Below are 11,048 nucleotides of genomic sequence, written 5' to 3' on the forward strand. Positions count from 1 at the left end.
TTTAATTATTATTTTACAAAAACTTCTGCTAAAGCAACAAAATTAGTTTCTGCTTTCACTCTGCGTTCCACCACGGCGTCAAAGTTTGGTTCTTCCAACACAAAGACGCCAAAATTTACAATTTCCTGGCCCAATAAAGCGCCACGAAGGTTATGAATCAAACAGCTCCTGTGAATATTTTCTAACTCTTTTGAGAGCCGAGCTCAAACATTTGCTTCTCATGATATTTAATTTAATTCAAATGTTTCTAATTATATTCTGGAAAGGGATAAAGGACGATAAAAAGAAACCTAAATGTCATCCGTCTCTCCGTGAACCCATAATAAGTCGGCTCAGAGGAGGAGGAATGTGACCGATGGACTCCCCCTTCTGGTGTTCGGCTGTCATGTTCGATATAATTAGAACGACTCCGTAGGTGAGTCCGAGTCGACACGAACGCGACCCGCCTGAACCTCTCACCTGCTGAAAAGGCGTTTCTCCTCTGACGATAAACGGACCTGACAGGAAGTGCGGCGGTTCACACCTGAGTCGTCGACGGGCGGCGCCGCTCGGCACGAGAACCCTGGGTTTGAGGAAGAAACAATCCAAGGAAAGAAAGACGAAGGAATCAATGAACATAACAAAAAAAAACCAAAAACAGTCTGACTCGTATATAAGCTGCAAAACGCTGAATACATTTAAAGCTTTTTTTATTACACAGCCTTTCATAAAGTCATAATAATGCTCAGTATATAAAAAAGTCTACAAAAATAAAAGATAACATATTAAATAAGAAGAACTAATTACTCCTACATCAGATCCAGAGAGACGCTTCATTCTGTGCAGTCCACTTCCTGTTTCAGAGCACTGTCATTTAGTTAAACTGATTTGTTTTGAAAATTCGGACATAAACCTTTTGTTTATTTTGCTACAAGTTCATCCAGATCAAGTGTTTTTGTTTCCAAAGACATGATAAAAAACTGCTAAGATTCAAGAACCCAGACGTCTGATGGCGTGTTCCAGGCCGCCGCCATGATTGTGCAGATTATCTACAGAGGCATGTGTGTGTGCTGCGAGGAGGAGGAGGGAGAGGCTGTGGCAGTGGAGGACGAAGAGAGCGAGGGGGGAGGGGCCTGAGGGATGCCCGAGGAGGAGGAGGAGGCGGAGGAGGATGAGGTGGCAGAGGAGGCGGCAGCGGAGGCGTTGGTGGCGGCTGATGTGGAGGCCTCGGTCATGCTGCTGTGGGTGATGAAACGAAGGCGCATCTTCATCGCCTGACGCAAAGTCATGATGATTTTCTCCACCTGGATGAGCGCATGCACACACACACACACACACGAATAAGAAGCAAAGCAATCATGAGAAAAAAAGTGGAATAAAACATTCATTTTGAGCTTTCGGCAGATTAAACGTGGATTTTACCATCCTCGTTTAACGTGTTTTTAATCTTAAATAAAAAGCATCTTGCACACATCGTCTCCTCTTTGTCAATTAAATTGTTTTGTTTGAATCTTCTGTTTCGAGGACAAGCCTCGAGCCAAACAGGAACTCCAGTTTCAGGATCAGGAACTAAACAAACTAAACATGAAGAATAAATAATGACGGCGGTACACTTTTTGGACAAAATGGTCTTCAAACAAACTGGAACCTGACAGTAATTGCACAATCATAGGGACTAAAAATAATCTATATTTTCCTCTCTAGTCTGATTAGAGAGCAGCTTTTTATTTGTTTTTGTCTCAACCAGATGCACCAAAATGTAATTTAACTCATTACGACCGGCTGCATTGTAGGAGAGAAGAGTCCGTCTTTATTTTTTCCAGTTTTATCTGCGTTAGTGACAAAGACTGTCGAGATCTTTGATTATTTTGTCCCATTTTTCAAGAAATCCTCAGGTTTTTGAATTACCTTTATATATATATATATATATATATATATAAATATATAAATATAAACTGAAGTTTAGCTGGATTTACCCACTAAAACAAGATGCAACAAATGACTGTGTATCCTGTTAAGAACTTCATTGAGTTATACACAGAAAAAAAATACATAAAATTTAAACATTTTGCATCCAAAGGATCCGTTTCACAGCAGATATTTGGACTTGAAAATAGCAGAAAAGGCCGAGGGCATTGGTTTTTTTTTTAAAACACGAACAAAAACAGAACTTCCTCCAAACGGATCGCAGCCCTCATTACTGAACCTTTGCTTTTCCAAGTATTTCAAGTCAGACTGTCTGCTGTGGAACAGGTCTTTAGTTTTTAGATTAATGAAACCCATCGTGACTCTTTAAGACGAGTACAGCTGCTGTTTTTGGTTAAACTACAAGCACACAAGTTGGCTTAATTTAAGTGAGTTAAATAGATACTTGAGGAGAAAAAAAACATCACTTTAAGAGAGGAAATGATTTACTTGAAGAAGCTCAATGCATATTTATTATGTCAGTATTTTGTTTCTTTGGAGCAACATGCCAGAACAATCCCACATTAAGAAACAAACATTAAGTTATCAAAATTTAGACTAAACTGTCTTAACTTTAGTTCAGGCCATTTACAGCGAAACAAACCTCCTGTATGTTAACTGTGATAATCGTTCGTCGTCTCACTGGAGGAGAGGACGGAATGGTGGGTTTTTCCCCACGTGGCTCTGCTCACCTGCTCCTTCACACTGTCTCCGGTGTACATGTACTTAATGTGATACAGGAAGTCACAGACCGGGTCCATGTAGCTGAGGTGTTCGCAGTGCTGGTCGACGGCCTGCAGCATCTCGTAGAAAGCCACGCCGATCTAAAACACAAGCATAGGTTTACATTAAAATGTGTCGCAGGCTAACACAGACAGAATGAAATGTAATAAAAGAAACTGCACAGCTAAGGGAAATGCTGCTTTCTGTCTGCTAATATTTGGTGAACCTGCCTCCAGCATGCACCGCGTCCTCTCCTGCTGGAAGCGCTGCAGGAATGGCCCCACCAGGTGATACACGTAAAGTAACTGGAACTCCGTCTGGACAATGGGCTTCAGGGTCTCCGACAGGAATCTGCACAGACAGACGCAAAAAGACACGAGGGTCATATGAAGGCTGAACGACACAGGATAACCATGAGAGAGAGAGAGAGACCGCTACTTGGGAATCAGAGACAGCTGTCCGATGGATGAGTGATGCCAGACAGCGTGCGCTAACGCTAGCACGTAGCTGCAGTTCATTTCGCTGTAGCTTTGGTGGCAAGCAGTGAAGTCGAGCAAGGCGAAAGGATAATCCCCCCACTCCGTCTCTGACGTCAGCGCCGGAGAGCTGAGCACAGACACGATGCGGTCGTGGAGGACGATCCAGTAGGGCTCCTAGAAGAAAAAAGGGGAAGGGATTGCAAAAAATGTAAATTTGGAATAAATTTTTGTCAAAAAAAACCAAAAAACAACCCAACAACGTAAGATTTGTGCTCATTTTCTTACAGGAAGCGCAGTGATCACAAGCCCAATTGCATTCATCCAAGCTGTGACGTTCTCTCTGGGAACCAGAGGCTGACTAAAAGATTGTAAAAGGAAATCACCAAAAATTATTTAAACATCCAGGAAATCTGAAATCAGAAATCAGCAGGCAAACAGAAATCTGCCACAAATGACCATCCGTTAGGCGTGTCGCACCTCTTCAACACAACGTTGAGCAAAGCGTTTCCGACATCTTTTCCCGGCACGGCCAAAGCCATCAGCTCCACGCAGGTGACGTGCAGGGCGTGAGCTGCGGGGTTGGGGAACTCGTTGAACCTCCAGTCACAGTTGGGGAAGGGACTGGGAGACTTCCCCGCCATGGGTGGGACAGAGTTAGGGACAAAACAAGACCACTACTAACGATAGACCTGGTCTAACACTGTTTCCACACAAGATCAAACTTGTCCTGATTGCTGTAAGAACTCATTGCAATACAATAAAACCAACTAAAGTGGACTTTTAATTTCATTAGGGGAGACATAAATATATTACCGAGGTTCATCAGAAACTAGTAGTGTCAGTCTCATGTTGCTATGGTGATAGATCTGTCCAACAAGAAGATTATTAAAGGATATTGTCCACAAGGCGTCCAATCAGCTTGCAGTAGTAGATGTCATCAGGGATCCAGACATTATCCTCTCTGGGGTTCATTCCAAACTTCAAATAGGTTTCGCTCAGACACCAACCCGGGGTACGGTTGTCCTAAAAATAAAATAAAAAACAGAACAGCTTTACAATTCAAAAAGCGCTGCTGCTAATATTAAAACCATTGAATGTGTTTGACTGTGTGCGCCACCTTCAGCGAGGACATGATGGCGTGGACCAGTTTCCTCTTCAGGTTGGTTCTTTCTCTCAAATGTCGTTCATAGTAGTGAAGGGTGTTGTACAGGTACGTCACCGGGCGGTCTGCGGGAAAAAAAACAGGATGGCGAATATAAACCGATCCACAGATACGATGCAGATGTCTGCTTTAGTAACTCTTACTGTCCTTTATCTACACCCACCGTGGAACTTGTACAGCCCTCCTAGATGGTCCAGCAGTGTTTCCAGAGACTTGGAGACGGGAAGGAGCTCCAGGAAGCGGTGGATGACGATATCAAAGACGGGCAGGAAGCGCAGGCACACGTTGCCAAAGTAGATCGGCAGGTACTGTTGCTGGAGCTGCATGGGAGGGTTCACTTGTTCTGCAAGACCCTCAAAGTACAGCTTCTCTGGATATTTCTGATTTAAAGAAAACAACAACAATCATTTGATTTAAATTTGGTCTGCTCTCGCTTTAAGGAATTTTGTTTTCTGTTTATATAGAAAATGACTCAATGTTTGGATTTTTTGTGTACCTTGTGGTAGTTCATGTGCTTGTTGTGCCAGTCACTCTGCAGCCAGTGCTCGGGGGCGTTCTCCTTCACAAAATCGTTGACTCGGTTCCTGAAGTCGTTTGGCTTCAACAAAAGCAGCTGGATTATGAAGTAGCAAACCTGAGCCTCGTTTCCCTCGTGGCTGCGCATTGCCTGGAGATGGAAGAGAAGAAGAAGAAGAGATGTAAAGATGTTCAGAGCTGCTATAACCGTACATTTCCTCGTTGTGACCTCACCAAACACAGAATGAGCCGATCCAGCGTGACGATGTTGTATTTCCAGACCATGTCGTTGAGGATTTCAATGCACTTATTGAGCTGTTGTCCGCCAGCGGAAGTTGAAAACTCGTAGACGAGGAAGTCGGCGAAGGTGCGGACGTGAGCCACCAGCGCGCGAGCTCCGATACGTTCCAAGACCCTGATGAAGAGAAAGAAGAGCTAAGGACTCTTTCAGTGTGGTCTTTACTTAAGGTAAGCTAATAACACAAACAAGTGATATGCTTTAAAATAGCTGCTAGGTTCTAATATATTTAAGTGATTTTTAACTGACTGTGTTTGTTTCCCCCCCCACTAAGAATCAACTTTTCCAGGGGGAAGACTTTTAATTTAGAAACCCCAAATCGGCTGCTGCAGACCTGAAGCCAATCTGGTTTATGTGGTCCGTCTCCAGCAGCATCTTCCACAGGAGGCACAGGAAAAGGGGAGGAGAGCCCTGCATGGAGAAGTGGGTGATGATGTCGTTCTCATTGGCCATCGACTTCCACTTCCTGTACTCCTCCTCCACGTTCTTCTTCAGGTTGAAACGAGACTCCTGAGGGACGTTGTTCTGCTTGAAAAACACCTGAAGAAAACACGCAGGTGTTGAAGTTACCGCAAAAAGAACAAAGCCTCGGAGTTAATTGCTTTAGTACTGTCATTCAATCCACTTTGTGCACGCAGGAGCCAACATATTTGCACCTGTAGTGGAGCAGGGAAGCAGGACAGCGTGTGGGAGGCCCAGTTATGAGGCGTAAAGTTCATGATGGTCTGGAGGATGTCCTTACACCAGGTGCCATGGATGGAGTCGGATCCTGTGAAAAAATCTACAAACATACAAAAAGAGTGACCGTCCTGCATGACCAAACAGTGGTAGAGATTAAAAAGAATTGATAAGAACCAGCTAATAGATAAAACAATAACCAAATTAAATCCACAAAATCAATCTCTAAAATGATCTAAGAGGTAAATCCAGGCTGAGAGGTACCAGTAACATGTGTGGCTCTGGCCAGAGTCAGGATCAAGGCTCGGTTCAGCTCCTCAGATTCAGCTGACAGGACCGTCTTGGGGTCATTGAGGAAGCGGGTGAACTGAGGTTGTACCTCTGAACTCCCCAAAGCTGTGATCAGCCGCAGAGCTGTGCTCTCAACACTGAGGAAAGAGGGAGAAATCTGTCTCTGAAAACAAACTGGGCACATAAAAACAAGAATACACTCGCTAAAACAGCTCTAAGATCAGCATTATCACCACAAAATATAAAAACTACTCCGGGTGTGACTTTGCAGACTGCAACAGCAGCTCAGAATAGCATTAGATTATTTTACAACATCATCATCAGAATTACTAAAACAGTGTATTGTTTTTGGAGCGAGAAGCAGAACTTGCAGCAAACCTTCATGCAGACTGAAACCACGTATCTGTCGCATCTCTTTTTATTTGTAAGTTTGCTCTGATCATTTTCAGAGGCAGGTATGAGCTTTTGTTTTAACTTGTAATTATGTTTTCATCACTTCCAAACAGTGTCAGGCTCTCTAAAGATCCACGACTACGGCAGATTCGTTTAACTGAGGACTAAATGCTGATGCGTGTTTGCCACCTGGTAAAAGACGCAAAGAAGCTAAAGAGAACCGGAGAGATTCTACGAGAGGCAGTTTTCATCCTGATGACGTGTTGGTGTTTTTATGTGTTCCTACGTGGAGCAAACACTATAAAAAACAACGTGTTGTGAATACAAGTGAAAAGCTTTGCAGCAGTGATGCTGAAAAAGCAACTAAACAAGCGTGTAAAACATTAAAAGGTTATAAAAAAGTTTTTCTTCAACATGTTTTTAAATGCGGGAACCCAACAAAAAGATTTGTCATACTATTTCCTTAGAGAGCTTATTTTTTAAAAAAGAGCATTATGTTAAGCCTGTTTGCTGCTGGGGGTTTTATTTTTACAACTTCTCACTGAAAAAAAAACAAGAAATGTGCTGATATAAACCAACTCTAATACTGCTGTGATGTATATCAACAAAGCTGGGTGTGTGCGGACATGCGAGTGCCGAAGTTACCACAGGTGCAGCTGGTTCTGGTTGGTCTGAGGAACTGCAGCCAGGCTGTGCAGGTGACTCAGCAGCTGCACTCGGTAGTGCGGCTGGATGTGGTGCATCCTGTAGCTGAACATCTCCAGCAGCGTGTGCAGGATTCCCCACGCGTGGCACTTGAACACGTTGGGCAGCAGCTGGCCTGAACAGATGAAGTGCGCTTTTCGTTATTCGGCGCGTTTTACGCTGCGCGAGGTGAGCAAAAGAAACGACTGAACCGCAGACAGCAAAAACCTTTACTGAGGATTTACTTTTTACCTCAAGTTCAGAAAGAAAATGACTAAAGGGGTTTTAATAAAACTTCACAAATCAAAGCTGATGCCTCTTCCAAATGTCAGAAATATTAATGCTAAATAAAAACTTTAATAATGCCTTTCGTAGAAAGTAAAGTATGTCTCAATAAGACACGAAATAATAAATATAATGCTGCATTATTTGTCTTGCTGAACGACGGTAAGTGTGTGTTTGTGCTGAATGGCATTAAAAACAGTCCAAACTGAACTGAAGTTATTATTAAAATCATTAAAGATGTATTCCTGAACTGAGATGCAAACTCACTGATAAACCCTTTGATGCCCAGAGACTCGATCTCCATGTAGACCAGCAGTCGGCTGTAAGTTTCCACCAGCGCGGGGGCCAGGGCGATGCTGGACTTGGCTTGGGCCAACTTGATCACCCGGGTGGCGATGCTGTGGATCAGACTGGAGACAGGGAGGGCGAGTTTGAACGAGGCGGAAGATTGAGAATCAGCGATTTTCTCGCCCCCGTTTTTATTAAGCGTCTTACCTCATCTTCGCGTGCACGGTGAGCGAATCCAGCAGATTCATCGGCAGCGGAGTGACCGATCCTGACGCCACGCAGCTGGTGCCGGGCAGGTTGATCCTCATGGAGCTGTTCCCATAGATGGTCTCTACCAGGACACCCATAGGCAGAGTGAAGCACTCGGAGTTGGTGCTGTAGGCGTTACACAGCAGGGCGATCTTGTAATCGGACATGCCCAGGGTCTTGGTACGAAGCGACTGCTGGAGAAACCTAACGGCGACGAGGGAGGGAGGCAGAAGGACAGGCGTTAACGACGAGCAAAAGAAACTTTTGGGCTGAAAACGTTCCAGATCCGTACTCGTGGTGCAGTTTCAGGGAGTGCGGTATGTGTATCTGTAGTTTGGAGTTGTCGTTCTGAGCTTTGCGGTTCAGGTGGATCCAGATGCAGGTCATGGCGAAGGAATGGGTCGACTGAGGCTTGTTAATGTCAGGAACGGGAATACACTGAAGAAGAAAAAGCAAATCACGGTTCTCTTTATAATCCCTGACACGTTACAAAAAAACAGATCGTTCAAATAGCAAGGTTCCCAGCAAGAAGCCAAAGGGGGAGAACTTGAGTTAAATACTGAAGTTACCTCTTTTTCCGGGTAAAGTAGGTCAAAAAGCTTCATGACCGGCAAGAAGTCAGCTAAGGCATTTTTCTGAATGCTACCAGAGATAAACTGCAGCAGGACCCACATCAGGTGATCTCTCCCTTTAATAAGCCCTCTACCTGCAAGCTGAAGAATGAGCCAAGAAAGAAAAGAGAAGAATAATTATCGTATTTTGGTTTAAAATAACTTAGAAATTGTAGGTTTTTTTCCAAGAAATCCCTTAAGTTTGAAAAACAGAAAACGGATACTTCTCTATCTTCTTTAATTTATTGTGCACACATGTTAATTTTTATTGTTTCTATCTGTGAAAATGCTCATTTTATCCAGAAATTAATCTCTAAGTGATAAAAACTGTATTTTAGGACTAAAGAGGACGTGTGAATGGTCAATTCAAGCGTTATAGCGAGGGGAAAGGACAATGCGTGTGCCACTCCTGTTAGCTAAAAACAAGAAACTGAGGCTGCACACCAAAGTTCAACAATAAAACCTTAGAAGAGGCAAAACTTTTAAAGCATAACTTGCCAGCACAGCGTTGGCAACTCAAGCTGGTGGTTGTATTTGTGCAAACTGTGAGTTTCCTTCCGCCGTTGCAGAGAAAGTCTTTCAGCGTGAAAATCCAATCGTAAGAGACTCCTCTGTCGTAGGAGAATCGGTGGTCTGGGGTCGTTCACTGAGACAGACTCGTGACATCAAAGCACGTCAGACACTTTCTGGCAAAGTAGTGCAGTTCGCCTGCTCATTAGTGTTTCAACGTTGGTGCCTTATTTCCTTTCACTGTTGGACTGATATCTCTGTCGGATCTTTACGACGTGCTTGATTCTCCTCGAGGACTCATTCAGTCCGACATCTATTAAATCATACGTCATACAGTGAGACGGGAGCTGCTACCAAGATTTTATAACACTGAACTCGCATGGCGTAATATGTAGACTCTTTAATGACATTTAAAACGGCGCAGTGTGAGCTGGCTTTAAAGGGCATTTTGTTTGACAACCTAATGCCTTCCTTTACGCAGTGAGCTGCATTTTTAAAGCGCTGCTCAGATATGTGGAGGAACTGTGAGCTGCCCTTAGGCTAATACAAATAAATATATACATGTTGTGACGGTTTTCATTCTATTTAATCTATATAATAAAGAATTAAGGCTCTTCTGAGGCAAACAGCGGCCCAGGACAGGTCATGTAATTAAGGTAAACTAAAGTGCTTTCTGAATAAATATCTCCATTGTTCTGGTGTTTGTGTTTCTGCCTCCTGATGTTTCTGGAATAAAAGCAGAATTCCTCTCCTGGATCAGTAACACTGACACCGCTGCCGCGCTGGAGCTTTCAGTGGCACAGAGCTGCTGGTTTTTACGTTCAAAAGAGTTCCTTGCGACCAAGTAACCGGCGGTCACGTCTTCCTCTCACCTTCTGGTGCAGCGACAGCACCATGTGCGGGAAGCTGGCGAACTGAAACAACACGAAGAAGATGAGCTGGGAGGAGAGGTGCTGCCACAGCAGCTGGCTCGTTCCTCCGATGTCGGCGTCAAAGTGCTCCTCGGTCTCAGAGCGCTCCATGGCGTACACCACCAGGTCCACCAGCTGCTCCTCCAGCACCGGGCATCGCTGCTTTTGCTGGTGGAGGAGGGGAGGAGGGGCGTGTTAGAGGATGAAGGAAAAAAAAGGGGGGCAAGAAGGGGAGAAGGTTAAACAGAAAAACAAAATGAGGAACATTTTCTAATAATACACTTTTAAAGGCTTTATGCTTCTGCTACTGTTACATACCGACTCACAAAGCAACATTTTTTCAATTCTTTGCATGCAGGACTGCATCTCCTTCCTGTCTCTGTCATCTGGTTTCATCTTAGTGTCGCTCCAATCCAGCGTTTAAGGCCATTTTTTTCCTTTTTAATTGTGTTAATATTTGAAAACAAGATCTAAAATCAAGTGTCTAAGTTAAAGAATATGTTTAAATAATTAATTAATTTGAATAACTTTGATGCAAATTAAAATAAAACTAAACCTTCTAGTGAAGTTCTAGATATTTTAACAGCAGCACACTAATAAATAGCCAAGGAAAGATTTAAATATTATGTGATTATTACTTCAAGCTCTTTTAAAATGATTTTATACTCATATTATGTGCAGTTTTGATCAGTAAAACCATCAACTTTATTGAAATTATCAAGGTTGTCGAGCTTAATGAAACCTTTTACAGAAATGCAACTATTTCTGACACATGTACGTCACATTTCTTAGTTAAGCACCACTTTAAAGGCTGAGTTTTATATCTTAATGCATTGGTTTGATCGTATCTCCAGGAGGAGGAAGTTGAATTCACGCACCACTGACAGAGCAGGAGGACATCTCTGCACTTCACTTCACACGAGACAGAAAACTTTTCACACATTTAGCTCGACGAGGGACAGAACGGCACGGCACAGCAAAACGGAGGAACCAAAAACATCACTGAAAAAAAAAAAAAAAAAAAAA

At 43.3% G+C, this 11,048-nt stretch overlaps 1 protein-coding gene across 2 annotated transcripts in view; it reads right to left on the minus strand.

Moving 5' to 3' along the window:
• Window positions 1–672: 672 nt before the first annotated feature.
• Window positions 673–11,048, minus strand: part of med23 (mediator complex subunit 23) — a 17,851-nt gene continuing 7,475 nt past the window's right edge. For both annotated transcript variants that reach the window (XM_017409276.3, XM_017409275.3), the window contains 20 exons: window positions 9,984–10,190; window positions 8,560–8,703; window positions 8,283–8,428; window positions 7,949–8,194; window positions 7,721–7,863; window positions 7,130–7,304; window positions 6,065–6,228; window positions 5,779–5,903; window positions 5,457–5,662; window positions 5,059–5,239; window positions 4,805–4,975; window positions 4,472–4,688; window positions 4,264–4,373; window positions 4,043–4,169; window positions 3,624–3,789; window positions 3,432–3,504; window positions 3,106–3,320; window positions 2,898–3,018; window positions 2,637–2,768; window positions 673–1,283 (listed from right to left, as the gene is read on the minus strand). In XM_017409276.3, coding sequence (XP_017264765.1) covers window positions 1,029–1,283; window positions 2,637–2,768; window positions 2,898–3,018; window positions 3,106–3,320; window positions 3,432–3,504; window positions 3,624–3,789; window positions 4,043–4,169; window positions 4,264–4,373; window positions 4,472–4,688; window positions 4,805–4,975; window positions 5,059–5,239; window positions 5,457–5,662; window positions 5,779–5,903; window positions 6,065–6,228; window positions 7,130–7,304; window positions 7,721–7,863; window positions 7,949–8,194; window positions 8,283–8,428; window positions 8,560–8,703; window positions 9,984–10,190 — 3,324 coding nt within the window. In that variant the 3' untranslated portion in view covers window positions 673–1,028. The remainder of the gene's footprint in view (window positions 1,284–2,636; window positions 2,769–2,897; window positions 3,019–3,105; window positions 3,321–3,431; window positions 3,505–3,623; window positions 3,790–4,042; window positions 4,170–4,263; window positions 4,374–4,471; window positions 4,689–4,804; window positions 4,976–5,058; window positions 5,240–5,456; window positions 5,663–5,778; window positions 5,904–6,064; window positions 6,229–7,129; window positions 7,305–7,720; window positions 7,864–7,948; window positions 8,195–8,282; window positions 8,429–8,559; window positions 8,704–9,983; window positions 10,191–11,048) is intronic.

Source organism: Kryptolebias marmoratus, linkage group LG19 (genome assembly GCF_001649575.2).
Source record: "Kryptolebias marmoratus isolate JLee-2015 linkage group LG19, ASM164957v2, whole genome shotgun sequence".
Classification (NCBI taxonomy): domain Eukaryota; kingdom Metazoa; phylum Chordata; class Actinopteri; order Cyprinodontiformes; family Rivulidae; genus Kryptolebias; species Kryptolebias marmoratus.